The sequence below is a fragment of the Enhydra lutris genome, unplaced genomic scaffold (assembly GCF_002288905.1).
Source record: "Enhydra lutris kenyoni isolate GAN:26980312 unplaced genomic scaffold, ASM228890v2 scaffoldscaffold9, whole genome shotgun sequence".
Taxonomy (NCBI): Eukaryota; Metazoa; Chordata; class Mammalia; order Carnivora; family Mustelidae; genus Enhydra; species Enhydra lutris.
In genome coordinates, this window is record NW_019154093.1 from 30,606,036 (window position 1) to 30,618,492 (window position 12,457).

The 12,457-nt window shown below is 41.4% G+C and overlaps 1 protein-coding gene across 1 annotated transcript in view; it reads left to right on the forward strand.

Moving 5' to 3' along the window:
• Positions 1–12,457, forward strand: part of LOC111142889 (PATJ, crumbs cell polarity complex component) — a 372,385-nt gene that overhangs the window by 317,579 nt on the left and 42,349 nt on the right. Inside the window, exon 33 of the mRNA XM_022496281.1 lies at positions 12,136–12,219. Within this exon, the coding sequence (XP_022351989.1) occupies positions 12,136–12,219 (84 nt within the window). The remainder of the gene's footprint in view (positions 1–12,135; positions 12,220–12,457) is intronic.

Here is a 12,457-nt window from a genome sequence, read left to right on the forward strand (position 1 = left end):
AAATGAATAAATTGAGATTAAGATATAGAGACTCAGCCTTTGTTCCTTTTGTAGCAGAGTTTTATGGGGATTAGTTGAAGACCATGTTTTGAGATTCATAGAAAATCTGTGTAGTGAGCACTAATTTATTAGAGTATCCAGATTTCACAAAGTATGATTCGAAGTATAAGTTCTTTTGACTCTTGTTGACCTCCCTTGTATAGTTGTGGATTCTTCAGGCTTTCTGAACAGAAACATTTATTCAGCCTATGAAGTTGGCAAGCAAAACTGTATCAGTTTGACAAATATTCTACTTCTTCTAAAGCAGTAATATTTTATTATGTCCATGGTAGAAAAGTGTATATTGAATGTACACTTGATTCTGAGATTCATCCAGATTAGGAAATTAAAATAAAAGGAGAGGGGCCCCTGGGTGGCTTAGTTGTTAACCTCTGCCTTCAGATCAGGTCATGATCCCAGGGTCCTGGGAGTGAGTCCCACATTGGGCCCCTTGCTCAGCAGGGAGCCTGTTTCTACCTCTCCCTCTGCCTGCTACTCCTGCTTGTGCTCACATTCTCACTTTCTCTCAAATAAATAAGTAAATCTTAACAAAATAAGATAAAATGAGAAAAAAGTCATCTTAGAATAAATATGGCATTTATTGGCGACATTCTGCCTCAAGTCCTGTGTGTTCTTACGAGATATTGAAAGTAATCTCTATCTATCTATATAATTTAATTTATTATTTTTATATTGTTTTCTATATATTATGTATTATAATTTACTATAATTAATTTATATTTAATAATATATCATTTATATTTATATTATTTGTATATAAATATATAGTATTTGATTGATTGATATCAATGATTATAATCATTGGTAGAATGATTATAATATATAAATATTATATTTATGTAACTCTTATATAAATCTATATTTATATTTATAGATATAAAATTTTTTTATATATGTGTGTAACCATAACCACTGTGGGTTATTTAGTCAAAGGTATTTCAATGGCATTCATCCACAACATTTTTTTAAAATATTTTATTTATTTACCTGACAGAAAGAGAGAAAGAGAGAGCACAAGCAGGGGAAGCAGCAGGCAGAGGGAGAGGGAGAAGCAGGCTCCACGTGGAGCAGGGATCCCAATGCGGGGCTTGATCCCAGGACCCTGGGACTATGACCCGAGCCAAAGGCAGACACTTAACCGACTGAGCCACCCAGGGACCCCTGAAAGTAATCTCTTACCGTGTTGCTTCTCATGAATCAGCGAGAGTAAGCCAGATACCTTTGCATCAAAGCAGAGGGCTTGAAGGTGGGGAGGATTAGCATCTTTGCAACTTGTCTTGAATTTTATTTGCCCTTTACCTTTGTAACGGGTTCAAAAACACATAGATCTACAAAGCACATGGAATGTAAGCATCATAACACATGCTATAGCGAGAAAAATGCATTCAGTCTTCCATCCTTGGGTTAATCAACCTACTGGCCCACGATAGCAGGGAAAACTGAGACCTGCCTTTGTTGACAGGAGTCCTTCCGTCCCTATCATAGATAACCCATGTTTGTGTTTCTACCTGTATGACCTTTCACGTTAGACTTCCCAGCTGTGTTATAGGAAAGTATCACCAGGACAAAGCAGCAGTAGGAAGTACAGTCAGTTTTTCTTACTCATGGTAATTGTGTTCTGTAAAGTCATAGCAAACACTGAGTTAGTGAATACTGAACCATTACTTCCAGGGATGGATTCCTCTGGTCAGAACATTTTGACAGTCAATAAATACATAACCTTGTTTTACGTGTGTTACTTTTTAAAGATAGGTTATTTTCATATCTTTTATTGATTCATTAACATTGAACTCATGGCCAGCAACACATTCATAAATTCATAAATGAACAAGTTACCCAACACAGGTATTTTTTCCATATGGCAGATCACAGCCTTCTCCTGCTTAGAAACATAAGACAACACTTCAGTCTTGTACTTGGGAGATGTTTTAAACAGCAAAACACAAACAAAAAGCACAAAAATACAAAACATGCACTAAAAAGACCACAAAAAAGATGCCTGCTCACAATATGAGAGCTGAAACACAAAGGCAAAATGTCACCTTGTTCTACTTACGCATTTTTCACCACTTTGCCCTTGTCCACAAATGACCATGAATGCACCAGGAACATTGATTTGGGGGAATGAGTGAATTTGCAAATACAGAATCCATAAACAGTGAAGACCAACTATACTTAACGAAAACAAAAAAATCAAAATACCTGGTAACAGAACTTTTGTGGTCTGGCTTAGATCTTGTTTGCATTCAAATGGTCCCTTGGCCTTAGCCCTGAGCAGCCCATAACCTAAAGGGGCGCCTGGGTGGCTCAGTCAGTTAAGTGTCCATTATGACTCTTCGATTTCACCTCAGGTCATGATTTCAGGTCTGTAAGATCAAGCCACAGGTTGGGCCTGCACTGGGCTTGGAGCCTGCTTAAGATTCTCTCTCCCTGTCCCTCTGCCCTGCCCCTCTTTTTCTCCCTCTGAGAAAGAAAGAGAGAGAAAAGAAAAAAGTTAAAAAATAAAAAGATTAGGGGCGCCTGGGTGGCTCAGTTGGTTGAGTGACTGCCTTTGGCTCAGGTCATGATCCCGGACTTCCAGGATCGAGTCCCGCTTCGGGCTCCCAGCTCCTTGGGGAGTCTGCTTCTCCCTCTGACCTTCTCCTCTCTCATGCTCTCTCTTACTCATTCTCTCTCAAATAAAAAAAATAATAAAATAAAAAAAATTAAAAAGATTATACTGTAGTATAATCTTTCTTGAAAAGAAGCAGTCAGGGGTTCCCTGGCTGGCTCCGTTGGTAGAGCACGCGACTGTTGATCTCAGTGTTGTAAGTTCAGTCCCACGTTGGGTGTAGACATTACTTAAAAATACAATCTTGAAAAAAAGAAGAAAAAGAAAGAAAAAGGAGCAATATGTTGTATTCTTGGTTCACCATAAATTATAGGAAAAATAGAAATTGAAAAATAGACTGAGACTGGTGTCATTCATCCTTAGAATGGTGAATTTTGACCATTCTGGCATACATTCTTTCCTTCATGTCCCATGTAGGCCCCTTTCAACCTTAGATATGTATGTATTGGGAGTCCTCATTAGCAAGTATTCAACATCTGTTTGGCCGACACTTTGCTTGACATTATATACATAATCTCATTTCATCCTCAAACCCTAAAAGGTAGGATTTATTCCATTTGACAGAGATGGGAACACTATTTTGGTGAGGTTAAATACCTCAATAGAGGTATCACAAAGCCATGATACGTGGCAGAACTCAACTCTGAACACAGGTTTATGTGGCCATAGCCAGTATTCCCACTGTACGTTGCTGCCTTCCATTGTTTACAGGCTGGAAAATTCCTCTGGCAGACCTGATAGAGTCTGTAGGAAGTTAAAATTGATCATCAATTTTGTGCAGCTCTTTCCAGTTTCCTTGAATCTGAGCTGGCCAGTTGACTTGCTTTGACCAGTAGTAGTGAAAGTAACATTGAATGACCTCCAAGGCTTAGCCTCAAGGCCTTACCGTTTAGCTCTTGTCCTCCTGAAAGACTGCTGCCTTGCAGACAAGCCTGGCCTGGAGAGGCCTCCTGGAGGATAACACACCTTGGAAAGACTGCTTTGGGAGAGAGGGGCCTAGCTATCCCCGCAGAGCCCCCCACCAACCTGACTACAAACCCATGTGAACCCAGCTGAGACAGCAGATAGCAGACTCACCCCTGAGCCCAGCCCAAATTGCCAGCCCACGGAATCATAGACAAACAGATGGTTAGTTTTTGTTTTAAGCCTCTAAGTTTTGCAGCAAAAGATAACTAATAGAATAGCCAGCCCCCCAACCAAGGCCCCAGACTCTGATCTCTCTAAGCCTGTAAAAGCTGGGATTCTTCTGGTCTGCCATTTAGAAGGAGGTCTTATAATTCTTAGGTAGGGTCTTTGTGTCTGCATAAAACAGTGGATTCCTCCACTTTGCGCTATGTATGAGTTCACAGAGGTCTAAAGTTTTAGAGGTGGAATGACTTTAGAAACCATGTATTTCATCTCTGTGCTGCACTGATAAGTGTCATGAACCAAGCAGTTTATGTAGAACCACTTGCAAAATTGGCCAGTCAGAGCTGTGAGAAAAATTATCTCCTTTCACTCCCAGTCCTGGGTCCTTCTTCCACACCATACTGCCCCCCTTTTTTTCCAAATCACATTCTAATGTGATTATATCTATGTGATTAAAGTATAATAGGGAAGCTTGGTTTTTTGGTTAGTTTGGGTTTTATCCTCCCCCCGCCCAGAATCTGTGCAAAGGGTTTGAGACAGAAAAGCATCATGTTCTAAAGACACTCAACCCTTGACTTACACAAGTAGAGTCAACTTTGTTCAGCGTGAAATATTCTTTTGCAGTTTTAACCCACACTTTTCTTTTTAAACTCTCTAACAGCAGTAGACATCCCAAATCAGTAACTTAATACCTCTCCATGTGGTTTTCGGTGTAGAGGTGAACGTTGTTTTGATTTGCACAGCACTGTACCGAGCATTTTACTACCCCCACAATATTATCACCCCTCATTGGTTTGGCCTTCCTGCTGGGAAAGTCCTCTACTATATAGAAGACACGTCTGTATCATTTCTGAACAGCAACAGCCTCAGAGGGGAACTCTATTAAATGATGTTTAAAAGAAGCATTACTCCTCTAAGACCACAGATCTGAACCATGGTTTCTTCCAGATGAAAAACAATGCCCATTTTATACACAATCTTTTTAATCCTTCTTTGGTCCTCATGGGTCTTTCTTATTAGGAGGGATTTTTCCCATAAAGCAGGGAAATAAGACATAACACTCTTTGGGGATCCCTGGTAATATGTTTTCCCCGTAAATGTGAAATTTAATGTGAATTGTTTCTGTAGTTAAAATGTCCCTTAGGATTTTTTTGAGGAGAATGGGGGTGGGGACTTTATAAGTATGGCAAAGATTGGGTTTAATTCTAGAGTGATCGAATTAGGTAAAGCATGCCTACAAGCAGTAAAATTAAGCCATATATACCTGGTCCCTTATAGGAATATCTACAACATAATTCTTTATCAAAGTTTTGCTCTGAAATGCTTACTGAAACAATCCACTGAATATCTAGAAATGTATAAAATCTCATTCTGGGGAAGAGTTCACTTACTCAGGAGTGCTTACAGATACCCACAGTTGCTTTTCCTAACACATAGCTTCTTCAAGGGTTCTGGGCCTGTGGTGACAAAAATAAAATTGCCATTTGCTGAGTATTGGTATGTTGATGAATTGCTCTGCCTACTTATCGGCAGTTTGAACAGTAAAGTGATGGCAGATGGGCTGAAGCGTCTGATGACTTTGACTCTAAGGGTCCATTACTGCCTGTTGTGAAATTCTTTTTTTTTTTTTTTTTAAGATTTTATTTATTTATTTGACAGAGACATAGCGAGAGAGGGAACACAAGCAGGGGGAGTGGGAAATGGAGCCAGGCAGGGAGCCTGATGTGGGGCTCGATCCCAGGTCCTGGGATCATGACCTGAGCCGAAGGCAGACGCTTAATGACTGAGCCATCCAGGCCCGCCCTGTTGTGAAATTCTTGAACAGCAATGCAGAGTTTAAATCCCATTGGAGGAGTTTGTGATTTTCGTGGGGCTCAGTGAGCTGGTTAAGCATCCGACTCTTGATTTCGGCTCAGGTCATGATCTCAGGGTGTGAGATTGAGCCCCATGTCGGGCTCTGCACACAGTGCAGAGTCTGCTTGAGATTCTCTCTCTCCCACTGCCCCTCCCTCTCTCTTTAAAAAAAAAAAAAAACGCTCTTGGGGCTAAAGTAAATCCCCTGGAAATTCACATGAAGGGCATTTTAGTTGTATATCACTAATATTTTGTCATTAGAAGCTGGGTTGGGATTTAAAAAAAGAACGAGAGAGAAAGAAGCTTGGTTGGATTAGGATAAGATTATGACATACCTTGGTGGCCTCCTCTTTCTGGGTCATTTTGGTTTTTTTGTTTTTTTTTGTGTTTTTTTGGTTTTTTTGGGTTTTTTTTAAGATTTTATTTATTTGTCAGAGACAGAGGGAGAGAGAGCGAGTGAGCACAGGCAGACAGAGAGGCAGGCAGAGGCAGAGGGAGAAGCAGGCTCCCTGCCCAGCAAGGAGCCCGATGTGGGACTCGATCCCAGGACCCTGGGATCATGACCCGAGCCGAAGGCAGCCGCTTAACCAACTGAGCCACCCAGGTGTCCCTTTCTGGGTCATTTTGATCCTCTTTCTATCCCAACCAATTTCTTGATAATCATTTAGCAAACATTTACTCGGTGCCTACTCTGGTCTCAGCACCACGGTACAAAGAGGAGTTGGAAGGGTTCTACTGAGACTAGGACGTAGTTGTGACACTGTGATAAGTTCAATAATACTAGGAAATACAGTAGTGACCCACAGGGAGGTTGATCAGCCTTGCCAGGGGGAGAGAGTCAGAAAAAGTTTCATAGAAGACGTGGCACTTGGCTGTCTCAAGTAGAATTTCATGAAACAAAGGAGGTAGCACATAAGAGAGACCATGACCTTCCAGCCTTTGGCGACTTTGTACTTTCCAAATATAGATATATAGCCTATCTATAAAAATACATAAGAAACTTAATACTGTTTGTTTCTAATTAGGGAAATATGGTGGCTGAGGGACAGGTGCTACAGAGAAACTTTTCATTTTTGAGTCTAGTACACAAAACTTCAGTTTTGGGGTGCCTCGGTGGCTCAGTGGGTTAAAACCTCTGCCTTCGGCTTGGGTTGTGATCCCAGGGTCCTGGGATCGAGCCCCTCTCTGTTGAGCAGAGAGCCTCTCTCTCTCTGCCTGCCTCTCTACTTGTGAATAAAAATAAAATCTTTAAAAAAAAAAAAACCTTCAGTTTTGAGTCTAGTACCATGTATGTATATTATCTATATTTAAAAAATACTTTTTCTTTTAAGAATGGAGATACCAGGGACACCTGGGTGGCTCAGCTGGTTAAACATCTGCCTTCTGCTCAGGTCACAATCCCAGGGTTGTGGGATCGAGCCCCACTTTGGGCTCCCTGCTCAGCGTGGAGTCTACTTCTCTCTCTCTCTCTCTGCCTGCCACTTCCCCTGATTGTGCATGCCTGCTCTCTCACTCACTCTCTCTGCCAAATAAATAATTAAAAATCTTTTTAAAAAAATAAAAAAGAATGGAGACATTAAGACAGTAGTCCCCCCCCCCCCAAAAAAAAGACAGTAGTCCCTTAAACAGTATGTTAAATTTACTTGCCAGTTGCTTCTTTTGGGGGTGTCTATTTTTTTTAATGTTATTCCTAATTAACGGAATAAAGGAATTTTCCTCAAGTTAAACATGTTTCAGACAGAAACTGATGAAAAGAAAGTTTTTATGCAGAAGACTTTTCCTATGTCTCTAAAATCCTGCCTGACCCTTCTGATTAGGGAAAACCCAACATTTGAAAGATTCTCCAGCTCACTGATGAAATTCTTCCCTGGCTCCAGAGTTGGCCAGTCAAATGAGTAACGTAAAGTGGCCAGAGTGTAATTGTTGGTCTTGTTTCAGGCAGTAAATAAACAGACCATCTTACATAAATTTCTCTTATAATAAAAATATTATTCTCTTATAATAAAAAATTAGTTTTTTATTATATGTCAGTCTTGGTCATCTGTAAATGATTCTTAAGTCTGCCATTAGGAGAAATTAATCTGGTTTTTTTGTACTGAAAAGCTTTTTATTTCAAACATCAATGCATCATGTGTATATAATTTTCTTTTGTATCTGCTATAGAAAAAATAGTTCAGTGAATAATCTGGGTAAGCAGAAAGAGGATGGGGGAAAAAAAAAAGAAAGGAAGGAAAGAGACAAGAATAACAAACAATTAGGAGCGAGGCTCCGTGTTGAATCGGGGAGGGAGCTTACCCATCATGCTTTGTATGGTGCAAACCCCCTAACCAGGTTCCAGCACTAGCAAGTGAGGTCCATAGATCATCACCCCACCTCATTAAGCCAAAGGCTTCAATTTTCACTTCCACAGTTGTCTTTTTGCTCACTCTCTATAAAATGATCAGCTCATGCCCTTAAGGTTTTTGCTGTGGAGTTGAGGAGACAATAATTCAACAGAATTGATGCCATATGGAAAATCCCAAGTTAGCTTTTATGCAAGTGCAAAATAAAATATTCAAAACAGATGAGATGCTTGCAGTAGTGGTAGGAACACAGGCTTTGGTGTTAAACAGTCCCAAGTTGGAATTTGATCTTTCCTACTTAGAAGCAGCAAAGACCTGGTCAAGTCTGAATCCTGAGCCTCCACACCCGGAACCGTAAATGAGACCAATAATACTGCACTTGCTTCCTTGTTATGAGGATTGAATGGCACGAATGGGAAGCATGCGCCAACTTTGGCACGGAGGCATTAAATATAATGAGATGTTCTCACTTCCTTACTATGTGCTGGCACTGTACATAAAGCTTTATGTGTAGATAATATTGTTAAAACCATATAAACACGAGGAAGCTAAGGCCTGGAGGGGTTAACAGTCATCCCAAGCCCGATGGCCAGAAGTAGCAGGGCCAGGATTTGAACTAAGAAATCTGACTTCAGAGACCTAGCTCATAATCATTTATCTCTACAGTCTCTCCTCCATGTAAGCCAGCAACCCACCCACAGGGAAATGATGAATACGCTGCTTCTGGAATAGATGAGTTTTAGAAGTCATCATTGATATTGGTAGACAGAGTCACTGAGGTATTCTAGGGTGAAGGAATGTTATTTAAATATGTGTAGAGAGGAATGGGAGAGGAGCCACTCAGAACTGTGCCAACAAGCAGTTTTGCGTGAGTAGCTCAAGAGCGTTAACATTTAAGAGGATATACACTGAGGAGATAAGAATCACATGTATAATCAACTCCAGATTTTTTATTTTAAACAATAAAGGGCAGCCTTTCATTAATGACCCATTATTTCATACAATCACAATTGTTTCAAAATAGAAAATTTTCATGCTGCCTTGTCAAATAGCTACCTAAAATACCTCAGTGCGGTATCTTTTTTTTTAAATATTATTCTGTCCTACCTCATGAAGCATGTAAGTTTTGAAAAACAAATCCATTTTTCTCTTCAGTTCACCAGCCTGCATTTCTAGTTTAGCTATTGGCCCCACTTGTCACCTCTAGCACCCCCAGTTAATACAGCTGTCCGGAACCGTAACGTCACAACACACTTTCAGCACACAGGCGCATTGTAAGAAATGTGACTTTTTTCTATTGATAGTTCAGTGTGTCTCATGTGTTCTTGTATTTTCATTGATAACTTTCAAGAGAAATCACAGCAGTAGTCAAAGGAAAGAATAAATGAGTAGTTTGTCCACACAGACTCAAGGACCAGACAGATCATCCATCGGCCATGAGTTTGGTATTTGAGAAACAATATATTTCTTTTTTTATTGGGGCTCCTGGGTGGCTCAGTTGGCCGAGCGACTGCCTTCAGCTCAGGTTGTGATCCTGGAGTCCCTGCTCATTGGGCTCCCTGCTCAGCACGGGGTCTGCTTCTCCCTCTGACCTTACCCCTCTCATGCTCGCTTGCTCTCATTCTCTCACTTTCTCAAATAACTAAATCAAATCTTTCTTTTAAAGATTTTATTCAGGGGGTGCCTGGGTGGCTCAGTGGGTTAAAACATCTGCCTTTGGCTCACGTCATGATCCCAGGGTCCTGGGATCGAGCCCTGCATCGGGCTCTCTGCTCAGCAGGGAGCCTGCTTCCCCCCCACACCTCTCTCTGCCTGCCTCTCTGCCTACTTGTGATCTGTCAAATAAATGAATAAATAAAATCTAAAAAAATAAAAATAAAGATTTTATTTAGGGGCACCTGGGTGGCTCAGTGGGTTAAGCCTCTGCCTTCGGCTCAGGTCATGATCCCAGGGTCCTGGGATGGAGCCCCACACCGGGCTGTCTGCTCGGCAGGGAGCCTGCTTCCCCCCCACCCCTGCCTGCCTTTCTGCCTACTTGTGATCCCTCTCTCTCTCGGTCAAATAAATAAAATCTTCAAAAAAAAAAAAAAGAAGAAGAAGAAAAAGAAGAAAGTATATTTGGGGAACACCTGGGTGGTTCAGTCGGCTAAGCATCTGCCTTCAGCTCAGATCATGATCCCAAGGTCCTGGGATCAAGCCCCCACATCAGGCTCCCTGCTCACTGGGGAGCCTGCTTCTCCTTCTGCCTCTGCCCCTCCCCCTGTTTGTGCACTCGCTCGCTCTCTCAAGTAAATTTTTAAAAATTAAAAAAAAAAAAGATTTGGTTTGGGTCTTTTCTATCTTATTTGTTTTATTTTTGCAAGAAATATTTCTTTACGTTGACTTCTTGTCAATTTAATTCTGATTCTGAGGCTCCATATTTCTGGACTAAGGCAGAATCAACCTCAGTCATTTTGGAGGCTTCTGAAACTCTTGAGTTCTAGTTTCTTTACAAAGCTCCCAGATGTCACTGGTAGGCCCCTGGTCATTATCATCAGTCCTCCCGGTGATCATCAAGCCCTTTCTTACCCAGACCTTTATGATCACAAGTCAAGAAATCCTGCTGCTTCCAAGTCCCAATGCTTGGGACACAGAACTTCTTCCAAGGTAGGATTCATTATGCCTAGAGTCTCCCCCCTTGACCACTGCTTGCAAGGTCTTGCAACCAGCGTGTATGCTGGGGGGTGGTGGGGATGGGGGGACACTGGGCAGTGCAGGGCTCAAATCCACACTCATGAGACCCACAGGTCTGTTTCTAGTCTCCATTCAGAAGCTCTTTTCCTCTCCCAGCAGTCCTCCAAGACACCTGGCATGATCCTCTCAGCATCGTTATGTCAGTGCCCCTCGGTTTGATAAACAACAGAAAGAACCAATGACTTCTGGTTCAGTTTTCGGCTTCATAAAAATCCCCTACGTGTGGGGTGCCTGGGTAGAGCAGTCAGTTTACATCCAACTCTCCGTTTCAGCACAGGTCAGGATCTCAGGGTCATGACGTCAGGGTTGTCAGATCAAGCCCTACGTCAGCTTATTGTCTGCCTCAGATTCCCTCTCCCTCTGCCCTTCCCGCTCATGCTTTCTCTCTCTCTCTCTCTCCCTCCCCCCAAAATAAATAAATAATTTTTTTAAAAAAATCCCCTGTGTGCTCAACATCAGGGGGAAAAGTTGTATGAACATATTCAATTGAATAATTTTTAAATAGTCTCACCAAAACCCATATATGTACAATATCAGTATATGGGTGTACGGGTGTGAACTGTCTGCAGGGTCTTTAGGAAACTGCAGATGGGGATTGTCTCTGGGGCGTGGGACTGAGGGGCAGGGGAGGGAGGCGGTCTCTTCGATAGTTTACTACACCCTGTGGTTTTGCTTGAGTCCTTTACATGTGTTATTTTTAATAATAAAAAAAATGTAAGGTTATTAATTTGAAAAGATAGGAATCTTTTAAATTCACTAACCGTGATCTGTTCACCAGCTGACAGTTCCCTACCTTCAATAGTGTCCTGATTCTATGGCTCAGAATGCTAAGTTCGGGAGTTAATTTGCCCAGAGTTACACACCGGCAGGTCAGAATTTGAACCCACAGCTGTCTGACACTTAGGTTCATGAACGCCCTTTCCCCTCCTCCGTGCTTCGTCCTCCAGGGTCATTTCATTCCACTTCAGTTCTTTTCTTTCATTGCCTGAGTAATGAGGCCTGACAGACCCCCTGCATGAGGCCACACATTTATGCCAAATCCTTGAATACTAATAAATACCTGAAACCGTGTCTCAAAATATACCATAAAATGTAAATAAGAAGGACATATAGTTCACCTCAAGTTCATACACAGCAGCAATGTACACGTTAACAGTAAAACACATGGGGGAAGTTTAACGTGAAACATTAGGCAAAGCCAGTCCTGAAGGAATGAAATAATAAACCTAGGAAAAATTAATGATACCTCCGAATATATCATAACTGCGTGTTTTGTTTACTTTTAGGTCAAATAAAATAGGACATTATTAGCGAAGAGCAGATTATGGGTTGCTGCCTATGGTTTGGTTGTTTGTGTAAGGAAGCATTTATGGTTGTTGAAAATTAATAAGAATTTGTTCTTTATAGGACGCTATAGTTATACACGAAGTCTACGAAGAAGGAGCAGCAGCCAGAGATGGAAGACTTTGGGCTGGTGACCAGATATTAGAGGTAGGGGAGTATGAATTTTATTTAATACTAGCAAATAACAGGGGCACTGGGTGGCTCAGTCAGTTAAGTGTCTGACTCTTGATTTTGGCTCCGGTCATGATCTCAGGGTTGAGATCCAGCCCTACTTCAGGCTCCCCGAAGAGCAGGAAGCCAGATCCTGCTTAAGATTTTCTCTCTGTCCCTCCCAGCCTGCTTAAAAAAATAAATAAAAATTTTTTAAAAAACTAGGGGGTGCCTG